Here is an 11,963-nt window from a genome sequence, read left to right as displayed (position 1 = left end):
CTTACCACCTTTTCTTAACAAAGCAGGACCCAGGGCTTTATGGGGAGCCCCAGCAGGGTTGAGACAGGCCACAGCAGGTCCTGCAGGTCCCCCTGGGCTGCTGCTGTGGCACAGCCAATGGGCAGTGCCTGTCCTGAGGGCTCCCCACGGTGCCAGCAGCCCTCCCAAATGTGCCGGCTCCTCCTGGGGACACAGGCACAGCAGAGGCAGCCCCACAGACCCTCCCCAGCCCGCTCCTCTCCGCTCTCTCCTCCAGACTACTTTGATTTTGATGACGACCACAGTGGCCTTGTCCTCACCAGAGAAGCCATCAAGAGCCAAGGGCTGGAGCTGATTGAAAGGAAGAAGCAAAGCAAGAGGAAGTAGGGGTTGCTCCCCGAGAGCTGGGGATGCCTCAGACCATCTGCTGTACCCTTTTCCCCTTCGATGTAATAGAGCAGATGCTTTTCTTTCCTCCCAAGCCTGTGGTAGAGCTGAAACAGGGGCTCCCAGGTGCCTTGTCACCCAGAACACACGGGGCTCAACCTGACTGCTGCTGCTGCACCCGGCCCTGGGCGAGGCAGTGCTGGGGACGTGACGGGTGGCAAAGAGGTACAAGAGGCAGGCAGAGGAAACCAATGGCAGTACATTGGTTCCTGGGTTTAGAAAGCAACAATGAACCATGGGGTACCCCAGGAAAGCAGCGGCAGGGATCTTCCTGCCACAGTGACCCCTGAGCTCGATGGGGCATCCCTGCAGTGGGGCAGGGGAGCTGAATGGGACATGGCGGGGCACTGGCCCCACCGCACAGAGACCATGGGGCAGGAGAGCCATGTCGGGGAGTGCCAATCTGGGGCTCACCCCAAATTGTGGAAAAAGAGCTGGGGCTGCATGGGGCTTTCCAGCATAGAAAAGTGTGGCTTGAACCTGCCCAAGGGGAGACTGAGCTGAGCTCTTAGGCAGAAGCTGTTCCCTGTGAGGGTGCTGAGGCGCTGGCACAGGGTGCCCAGAGAAGCTGTGGCTGCCCCATCCCTGGCAGTGCTCAAGGCCAGGTTGGACACAGGGGCTTGGAGCAAGCTGCTCCAGTGGAAGGGGTCCCTGCCTGGGGCAGGGGTTGGAGCTGGAGCCAGTATAACAGGGTGCAGGGAGGAATAATGGGGTGATACCCACTGCAAGGCAGCTCATGCACCCCGGTGCCACTGCCCAACCTCCCAGTGAAACCACACTGGGGTAACTGGGCATTGGTATTCAAAGGGCCTAGTGCCCGTGTGCACCCCAGCAGGGCTCGCCCCAGCGTGAGGTTGCAGGGGTGCCCAGGGCCAGCACGTGTAGGGCAATTCAATCCCCGGGTTGGGCTCTGCACCCCCATCCTCCAGCACCTTCCCCGATCCCCCCCTGCCAATTCCCATCACAGCCCAAACCCAGCGATACCCAGGGCCATGTGACCCTAAGGCAGTGTATGAAGGTGATGAACCAGCAGCAGGCAGGCGGGGAACCTCATCCTTTTGTGCCCCTTTCACCTGCAGAGCTGGGTCCCAAAAGGTCTCCCACCCCCAGCTGGGTACCCCAGTGGGTGCAGCATATGCCCCCTCCAGTACCCATTTTGAGCTCTTACCCGGGAAACAGGAGCCAGGAGCAAGAAGCCACATCACTGGCCACCGTCAGCCCTCATCCTTGCCTGCCTGCCTGCCTGCCTGGGGCCATAGGGTGCCCGGCACCCACATGGAAGCAATTTAAGGTGTCAGACAAGGTGGCTCAGCCATATTTATTGGGAATGGTTGTGGAGGGATAAAAATATTTCCACTAGCTCTATAAGAATTTATAAGCCTACACTCTGCTTGTCCTTTAATAAATGCCTCTATGACCATCATGCGAAGGTAGGTACTTGTGTAAGAAAACAGCAAGATTAAAAAAGGAAAGTGCTAATAGACCCTGTGGGGCCCTGCCCAAGGGGTCCCTGCCCAAGGAGGTCAAGGGACCCTCCAGTGGCACAGGGACATGGGTGGCGCATGCCGGATGCTGCCTCAGCACCCTGCAGCATCCAGTCTGAGCCTTGACCAGACACAGCCCCCCTCAGCCAAGCTGCCTGGGTGCAAACCCCACACCCTGGGGTGAACCCACCCAGGGCACCCCAGCAATCCCACTGCTCGCGGTTCTGCCTCTGCTCTGCAACCTCACCCCTTTCATCTTTCTCTGTGCCTGCGGGGGTGAGCAGAAGGCTGGCAGGGAGGGTTCAGGTCCATCTCCACAGTCACTGGCCAGGGCTCACACTGAGGCCCCAGAGCGGTGCTTTGCCAGAGAGCAGTGCAGATACAGACATCCTGGGGGGAACACAGGGACAAGACACAGGGCTCTGCAGGGCAGCACCACTGGTGAGGACATCCTGGGGGGACACGGGCACGCGACATTAGTACTCTGTGGGACAGCAACAGAGATGGGGACACCCTGTGGGGTGACACACTGCAGTGCTCTGCAGGGCAGCAACACAGATGGGGACACACAGCAGTGATTTCCTGGAGAGCAATGTAAATGGGGACATCCTTGGGGGACACAGTGATGCTCTGCCGGGAAGCAGCTGGGACAGGGCCATCCTAAGGCCACACAGGGACACCGCAGACAAAGAGGTGGCACCAGGGGCTGAAACACCCGTGAGGGACGATGCTGTTGCTGCAGGTCAGGAGGCACCACCAGGACAGTCATTATTGCTTTAGAGGGCAAACATCAGAGGGGGCCAGGCTGGGGACCTGGCCTCTGGTTTAGGGTTCTAGGAACTTTCTCTGGGGACTGTGATTCCCCAGTGCTCTCCATCCATGGCCCTTTCCAACACCGAGGAATACGGGGGGCTCCCAAGGGGCAGTGCTTGGAGCGGACAAGTGAAAAGCACAGAGCACAGTGTCTGTGTAGCCAGTGTCCTTCCCCATCCCCATTTTGGTATCCATGCTTCATTCTCCCCTCTTTGGGTTACATTAAGTGCACAGAAATACGGTTGTATAGATTTCACTTAGTTACCAAATTGAGTTTTCACTGGATGTTACTGCAAACATGAACGTTAAATCATAAGCACTGAACAGGAGAACTCGAAAGAGATATAACCACATCATAACAGAACAGCTGGACCATATGCTCTTGTAGGCAACTATCCAAATGCTGACATGTTAGCTCATAGGATGCAAAGACATACTCGAATCCACCTGGAAAACCTTCTGAGGACTGACTTCATCAACCTCTTCCTGGCAAGTATCTTCTCTGCCAGCCATAAATCCCAGCTCAATACATACCTGATACACATTAGAGGCCACGTGTTTAAAGAGTATGAAGTCAGCTTAAATTATTTGAGCAGAATTTTAAATACGTCATAGAAATCTCGAAAAGGAGAAAAAAGAAAAATAAAAGGAAAGAGAGGAGAACACCACTGCAGCTTTAATGCCGAGTTATCCCTTTCTTTTTAAACAGAACTGCACAGCAACATAGTAAAGAATGCAGTGATGACAAGTCCAACCAGACAGCAACCTAAGGGAATCCTAATCCTGTCTACAGCAGAGCTGAAACACTCCCAACATTCTGATGCTCCAATGTTGGCTACCCTATTGCACTCCAAACCAGTTCTACCTACAGAGGACGTCTTGGTGTGAAAAAGTTTCTGTAAAGTTCCCTTTGTTTCCAGTGTTTTTCTTGTACAAAACATTACAGTGTTGGGTTTTTTATATATATTTACAGACTTGCACAGCTAGAAAAATAGAAACTATAACTGGGCTTGGCAATCGGTTCTTTTCTTTAAATACACATCATTTCAGAGCAAAAATTGTAGTGGTAACACATCCTGCCTTCAAGCATCTGCACAGAGCAGCTTTCTTCCTTAAGCGTATCAAGCCTAAAAACCATGATTGCAGGGAGACATGTGCCACTGTTAAGTGCAACGACTGCAGTTCATCTCCCTCCTGGCATAAGGAAGACACAAGATGAATATTGTTTATGCAGGCTAGTGGCACAATATAGAGAAATCCATAACTGAACCTTAAATTCCTTAATCACATTTGTTAATTTCATAGGCAGAGCCTGTTAAAAAAGGACAACCAATGTAACTTGGAAGGAAAAGCAGACACTAAGTTCATGGGTATTACACAGGTGGACTGACCACAGCTTAAGGGGCATTTGCTACCTTCGAACGAGCCGTAAGGTTTGAAGGTTTTTCCCATTCAGCTTTTGAACAGAGGCCAGACGATTTTTGCTTTCAAGCTACAGTATTTGTCATTATGGCTTTTAATAACCCTGCCTTTCACCGAGATGAGGTATGTGTTTGTAGGGAAATGGTAGGACATTGCTAGTAGTCAAGCCACCGAGCAAGGCCTCTTTCCACCAGAGTTCTGTTTACGGACACCACCTAAAGGGAGGTGAAAAAAGAAAACAAAAAGTAGAAAGGTGAACAAGCCACTAGAAAAAAAACAATCAGCAAGTTCCTAATCAACAGTAGAAAGCCTGCATCGGCATCAACTCCAACAGAAGAGGTATGTCAACACACGCACCTCATCGCCCATCATGTTCCACAGCTGTATCAGTGGCAGTCCTGTTGCACTGTCATAATTTGCTACCTGGAAACACAGAAAAACCAGAGTGGGCAGCAGTTGTGGTGGAGCCACGAAGGATGCAAGGCCAGCATCATTCCCTCCCTGTCAGATACCCCTTCCTATGTGTAGGCTGGAGGAAATGCAGCTCCTGCCACCAGGCAGCAGCTGGAACACCCTTGGCCAAGTTCGCTTTCATCACTCAAATCCCTCCCCTGGCTTTCTGCCCACATCACTCACAAGAGAGAACACTCATCCCTTCCCAGCCACACAGCCCTCAGCGGTACCTGATGCTACACCAGGAAGTTCTCAGCACCACGATTTCTCAGCAAGCCCCTGCCCAGCAGCCAGACTTGCAGGCTCTGGCTTTGCTGTCTGTGCTCACACACACGCAGGATGCAGGGTGCCCAGAGTCGCAGCAGCAGCAGCACCATCAGCAGCAGGACTTTCCCCAACAGCTCCACGTACCTGCGCCACAAGGACCGCGCCTCTGGTCATCTCGCCAACAGCCGCGTCAGCTTCAGGGGAGAAGCGATCCTCATCTTGGGGAAGAGCAGGAGAAAACAAAGGAGGGTCACAGGCTTTAAAGGCCAGAAGGGACTATTAAGCTCATCTTGCCTGACCATTACGCCACTGAATCCTCACCCACTGTTGCTGAAACCAGTCTATTAAGCTGGAGATCACACAAGCATTATGCCTGCTGTGTTGCTGAAGGGAAGAATGAAGCACTTTCTAAAGCCACTAGCTAAGTTGGTATGAATTTAAGCAGCTGATGAATTAGGAGGCTTTAAAGACAGAAAAGTGCATATCTGCAGGACCTTTGAGCTGTCGTTAGGATTTTGATCCTTAATGAACTAAGCTCAAGGGCCTCAGGACTTCACTGACCCTGAAGACACTACTGACCCACCTGACCCCCAGCTCCTACAGGAGCCCCTTCCGTACAAGGCAGCTTTTTAGGCCCCCAGCCATCAGGCATCTCTACCACCACGGCACTCTGCCAGGGCTTGAACGGTAGCATTTTGAACACAGAACCATACACGTCAGTCACTTCAGTAGGAAAGTATCAGATATTGGTTTAACACATTAAAACTAAGTTCGCATTTACAGCTACTTGATGACAGAAGGTGGCAGAGTAGTTACAGCTACTTCACTCAATACACTGCCAGCCCTGCCAACTTGCTCTTTAGGAGAGTAATTTGCTCTCTCCTCCAAGCAGGAAAAAGCCTGGACATTTATCCTCTTTCCCCTGGAGTCTGACAGGTTCTGCCATGCTAGCACATTTAGAAGGATAAAATTCATTCTTTCCAGTCCTTGCTCTAGTCACACCAGAGGCTCTGCTTGCAATAGGAGAGGGAAGCTTCAGGCACAATCCCTTCTCTGCTTGCCCACTGCTGGCACCCACTGACACTGCAGGAGGACCGCCAACAGTACTTGTCAGGAGCTCCATTACCTGGAAGAGGCACCACATCGTCCAGTAAAACTTCTGCTGCTTGGAAAGGCAGCGATAAAAAGTCAGACCTTAAAGAAAAGAGAATCCATCAGAATAAGAACAGGGCTTGAAGTCACTGCTGTGTTCTTTCAGGTGACATTGATTAATCAATTACTGTAACAGGGATTTAGTTTAAAATTGACGACAGTCAAAAACAACCTCCCAGCACCCTAAGCAGCAGCAATCCATTGTCTGATGAGTATGCCGGGTTGGACTGGGCTCCAAGCAAAAGACACCTCCAGCATGGAGCCTGGACTGCTTTCCTCCCACCTCTGGGCACAATCAAGTATTGAATGGGCTTGTGTAAGAAAACCCTCTTCCAATACAGCACTTCCAGACAGCGGGGCTGGAGCATAGAGAATCCTAATCTTATTCCTAGCTCAGCAGCTAACTACACCCTGGGGCCTCCCAAAGGCATCCTTTTGCTCAGCTGCCACGCTGAACTGACACAAGTCACAATTTCTTCTTCCCTCCCCTTCAGTAAAGCCTTGCAAGAGCCTGCTGTGCTGCCAGGGAGCCCACCCCTGCTGCTGAGACAAACCTTTCTACCAATTCCCACTTCAGCTGTGGAAAAACCTACAAGTAATTCAACCAATACAGATGCCTCTGAGGAAGATTCAAGCCAGATACGGCCTCAGGCCATGGAAGAGGAGCTAGACACCTGATGTATCTGAGTGTGTCCACCTTCACTTTGTCATATCCTCCGTAGTCCACATATCTGAGTTCCACTTCACTGGTCTCTGCAAAGTAGCTGATAACTTGAGCCCGTAGCCATGCCCCATCCAGGCCTGGAGCTGCGCAGATAATACCAGCTGCAGAACGTAAGGGTAGAGAGAAGAAAGCTCAGTGGATTTCCAGAAATCAGCGCTTCAGGCATTAGTTATGACTAGTAACTCCTTTCCATGGGATGCACCCTCCACTTCAGACCACGTACAGACAGTGACACTGTGAAGATGTGGGAGTAGCTCCACACTTTGTCAGCAAAAATAGACCAGGTGCCAGGTAGATAAGAAATAACCCAAGACTGACTGCTCTCCTTCTGAATTTCAGTGTGCAACTAAGTGGCTGGAGAGGTATTCAGGGATGAGTGGGGTAAGAACAGAGCAGCACCTTGTGCTTTACCTGTCAAAAAAAGCCCAAATCAAAAGAAATGGAATACCAAAGGAACTATCACATTCTCACGCACTGGGAAGCCTCCCAAGCCTAACTCAGGGCAGCAGGATTTCACATGACCCTTGAAGTTTCTCAAGTGAACAGTTTGTGAGCAGCCAAGTTACTTGCCTTCTACTGGAGTTGGCAGGGCTGGAATTTTGGGTTCAGAGTAGCAGACAGACATCTGCTGTTCAAGGCTCCTCAGGACATGGAAAGTGGGGTGAGTGTGCTGCTGCAGGAACATGTGCCCTGCATCGACTTGGTGCGCCACAACCACCTCCACTGTGACTCCATCCGGAAGGAAGAGCTGTCGCGTGGAGGAAAGAAGCTCTCATTAGTGTTCACTGCAACTCAAGCGCCATTCACAGCAGCTCCCGGTTCCACCAGCACCTCCTGAGGCTGGACAACAACCAGCCACACAACCCAGTTAAATCAGCTGGACAACAACCAGCCACACAAAATCAAACTGGGTTTGAGGGCATCTGTGAGCCAGCCACATGGATACAGCGTCCTACAATGGCAGTGACCAGCAACAGCCTTCCACCCTGACATCAGCACAGCCAGCAAGCTGGGACTCACCCAGGCATTCATGAGGAGGCGACGAAGTGTCAGTGGTGCTGGTGGAGGTAGATTGTGGATGTTGGTGAGACACAGCTCCTTGAACTTCCTGCCAATCAGACTCAGTGCTTTTTCTACTCGATGCGGGAAACCTGGAAGACACAAGTTCCACAGAAGGTCTGTAGCACAGATTTGGTGAGGACAACCCCAGCCTTGCCACGTGAATCAACAGAGCTACCAAAAGCCTTCTGCACTACAGCAACAACTTCAGTTTCAGCACATTGGCCATGGAACCTGGTATGAGACCAGCACGAGCTGATACACATCCCATAGCTCTTCCTGGAGGCACAAACTGATCCTACAAACGGTGTTGGCTAAACTAGAGCAGATGAAGACATTAAAACACATTCTCACCTCTAGAACAGGGCTCACATGCCAAGGCACAGCTGACCTGGCACAGACTTCTACCATAAGAGCACTGAACAGAAAGCTTTGTAAAGCACGGGACTAAGAGGCACTAACCCTGTTTAAACTCCTTGCCCATCTAATTAAGGCCCCCAAGGTACATACTAGACAAGGAATGGAAGAGACTTTCCACTTACCTTCAATGTAACAGACCTGGGAGTCACGCAAATACGGCTTTCTCCTGACATAGATTTTGGCACCAGACTTCTGCCTCAGGAAGCTCACAAACTTTCCTCGCCAGCCGATCAAGCGGCCAACTGATTTCTTTATGAAGGGGACAAGAAAGCAACAGTCAGCAAGAGAAATACTGATCAAACAGCGCTGTTCTCTGCAGCTTATTTCATCACCTGCTCTTAAGAACCGTGTACCCTCAAAACCTTCTGAATGCTTTCAAAGCATCAGACCAACAGATTGGGGTGGAAGATCACAAGGACTAATGAGTGCCACAGCCTCATGGTTACAGTTTGTCCTGGCTCTTCCCTCCTGCTGAGTCCTAATGGGAGCGAATCACTTCAACCCTCCTCTGTTGTTGACGTCCCTGGGGAGGCACCAAGCCAGTGCAGGACAGGAAGAGCCAGGAGATGGCTGTGTAGGGCAGGGCAGGATGCAGGAGCAGCCCAGCAGATGCTTACCTCTGGGACTTCTATTTCCCAGATGACGTGGTCGCACTTGCTGGTTTCTCCCCCTGTCTCAGTGTTCTGCTGAGTCACTGCCTTCTTCATGGCACAGCCACTGTTCACAAAACCCGTACCATGTCCATCCAATCCTGCAAGACACGCACACATGTCAGCATGCAGACAGCCCCCTCAGTCCAGCCCAGCTCCCAGGCACAAGGCCATGAAAAGACATCAGTTCATAGAGAGGTTACATAGAGCTGTTCTCACGCCTTGGCTCAGGGTGCTCCTGTATCGGGTTCTCCAGTGTGTCAGAAAGGGTTCCCATCACATGCAGCCTACTGAAAGGTTCCTTTTCTTCCTGGAGAAAAGCCTGCACAGCTCTGGGAATGCCACAGGAAGCAGCCCGCCTTGAGCCATCAGCCTTCAAACACAGGCACCTCTTACGCAGCGGCTGACACAGACACCAGAAGCCAAAGTTACCGAAAGCTGAAGGAGAGCCTGCTGCTGCCCAAGGAATTCTGCATTCTACCCACGGGGAATGGAAGGCTCTTCACAGGGAGTTGAGCGGGCAAGGAGGGACGTGCAACCTCTTCATCTGCTCTTTGTGCTGACAGCAGATGGTGCACAGGGACCTGAGTGCCAGGGGTGGTCCACTGCTAGTGGGGGTAGGGGATTGCCTCTTGCCCAAATCTGTCCTAGGCCTGAAGCAGCAAGGTGCCAGAGCCAAGCTACAGCTTCTTCCCAAACCATCAGCTGATACCAGGAACGTGTCTACTTGGGAGGGGAACAAACCCGAACGTCTTCCTCCTGCTCACATCCCACATACAAGCAGTGTGACACATGGCCGATCCTTCCTTCAGATTAACCAGCAGAAGTGTGAAGACCCTCACTTGCCTGCCAGTATTCAGGCCATCCAGTGCAGGACCAAAGAGAAAAAGAAACCAAACACCTGCTTCACATTTGCCACATCTTAACTAGGAACCCAGCACGGATGCCTGGAAAGGCAAGGATGGGGATGGAAGCCTCAAAGCCTGGGTGTGAGGGTCAGCTGTGTGACCTCTGATCCCACATTAGCACCCTGCTCTGTCCCCTCTCCCTGCCCATCAGCTCTCTGGGTGCTGAGGTCTCAGCTCATCACCACCAGGCTCCACAGCACATTTGTACCTTTTGCCACACCAGCATTCACAACAAGGCGAACCCACCATCTTCCTAGAGTGATTCTCACTAAAGGAAATGTTCTGGGGCTTTAATCCTTAATTGTTGGCAAACTCCGTCCCCATGCCTTGCAACAAGCAGCCTTCCAAGTACTCTGCAGCAATTGCAAAAGGCACCCTGTCATTAAGGGCTGTTGGCACCACAGGGTCTTCTAAAGGACTTGAACATCCATCCCAAGGTCACCCAGGTTAACATTTGCTCAGACAGCTTTGCATTCTGCCACACACACATCATCCAGGATCTAGAAGGCAAAAGCAACATAGACAGACGGGGAAACTCCAGGACCGCCGTTCCCTGTTGGGATCTCTTGGCCCGCACCTTCCCTTCCAAGTAAAAAGGCTTCAGGGGAATTGCTCTGCAACCAACTGATTTGATCCCAGCTCATGAGAGCACTTCCCTGCCTCATCCAGCAGCACCTCAGAAACCTGCCTCATGGCCCCTTACAGCAGCAGCTCACAGACACAGAGAAGAGCCCAGGACTTGCTAGAGGCTGCTGGAACTGAAGCAGAAACCATTGGGACGAGCAGGTTTCAAACCAGCAAGGTGTTCAGCAGCCTGGCCTACATCCAGACACAGTCCTTTCACTGGGCTACTCGAGAACATGCTCAGCCTTAGACAAGAAGCTTTGTGCTGAACAGGGACCAGCCTCTTCACCCCTTTGCAGGATACCCTGAAGATCACCCAGCTAACGCTGGATCCTACAGAGATACGAATTCTGAGAGCAAATGCAGACCCACCTGCACCTGAGGGCTAAACAGGCATTGCCTGGAGAAATTAAACAGGAAGCTTTATCTGCACATGCAGGAGGGTTACGGCACGTAAAATGCTTGTTCACCGTCTGCGTCTATGAGGATTTTCAAACTGCTTACCTTGTGGGCAGCCTCCATCTATTCCTGGTGCCTTGCTACGCTCCTTACACGGCTCTGGACCATCCTCTCGCAGCACTCCAGTGCTGTACGGCACGTCATTGTCCTCAGGCAGCCTCACAGGAGGCTGAGTTTCACTTGGCCCGGAGCTCTGCCCAGCACTTGTGTCTCCGCTTGCAGGTAAACTCAGTAACTCTGAATGCTGGCCCGATGCAACAGCCAGCACTGTGCTCTGCACCAGGCCCTCCACACATGCCCCACCTTCACACGTGGATGTGCAAGGGACACTCTTTTTGTCTTGAGATCCCTCTTCTTCTAGTGTTTCACTGCCGTTCTCAAGGGCGCTGGGCTGATTTGTTGTCACTGGTAAGTCTGGTGAGAGATCCAGCCTCTCATCAGTGTGACACCTAACAGAGGGCATCGTCAACCCCGCTGTCAGCAGGGAGGTTGAGGTTTTGTTCTCTGTGGCCTCCTCTTCCAGCAAGGAGAGCTGTCTTTGTGGAACACATGGTTCTGTTCCTGGTGCTGAATCCTGCTGTGTCGCTTCTTCCTGCTGCTCTTCAGCAGCTACTGCTGGTTCCTCTTCATAGGTTCCATGCTTTTTTCTATGGGAATAAATCCACCATGCAAGAAGTGCCAGCGCTCCAGGTACGGCAAATGGGACGGAACTCCGGAAGCATAAAGGCATTTTAGAAAGTCTCAGCAGTTCTGCCTAGAAGGAGAAACAGAAAACATGTTACAATAGCCACAGGGGAGGGAACAGGAAGACTCAAGTTTCATAAATGCCTTGAGGTACCTCTAGTAGTATGAACAGGCTTGTTTTCCGTTTGCTTTTTAAATTCACACCTCTGCTCTACAGAGACCACAGAACGAGAGCCTTACCTAAGACCAGGGATCTCTGGACATTTCTCACCATTACAGTCACCAGTTTCACCTTACCCTCCTTTCCACTCAAACCCCGTTCACCTTCTTTCCCCTGCCTCCCCTTTGCTACCCACAGGGACAGCATCCAGCACTGCAGCCTCTCCAGCAGCAGGCTGGCTTCAGAACAGTTTATTCC

General features: G+C 51.7%; 1 protein-coding gene across 1 annotated transcript; it reads right to left on the bottom strand.

The window, feature by feature from the left end:
• Positions 1-3,376: 3,376 nt before the first annotated feature.
• LOC133211679 (A-kinase anchor protein 1, mitochondrial-like) lies at positions 3,377-11,754 on the bottom strand. Its single transcript, XM_061352247.1, has 10 exons — positions 10,907-11,754; positions 8,838-8,971; positions 8,343-8,469; positions 7,762-7,892; positions 7,312-7,489; positions 6,692-6,842; positions 5,992-6,059; positions 5,010-5,083; positions 4,503-4,568; positions 3,377-4,360 (listed from the first exon to the last, which is right to left on the bottom strand). The coding sequence occupies exons 1-10, from the start codon at positions 11,589-11,591 to the stop codon at positions 4,301-4,303; spliced, it is 1,674 nt and encodes a 557-aa protein (XP_061208231.1). The 5' UTR covers positions 11,592-11,754; the 3' UTR covers positions 3,377-4,300.
• Positions 11,755-11,963: the final 209 nt, after the last annotated feature.

The sequence above is a fragment of the Neopsephotus bourkii genome, unplaced genomic scaffold, assembly GCF_033783945.1.
Source record: "Neopsephotus bourkii isolate Nb327-2 ecotype Australia unplaced genomic scaffold, CSIRO-AGI_Nbou_v1 NB_647, whole genome shotgun sequence".
In the NCBI taxonomy this organism is placed as follows: Eukaryota; Metazoa; Chordata; class Aves; order Psittaciformes; family Psittacidae; genus Neopsephotus; species Neopsephotus bourkii.
This window is presented reverse-complemented; position numbering and strand designations above follow the sequence as displayed.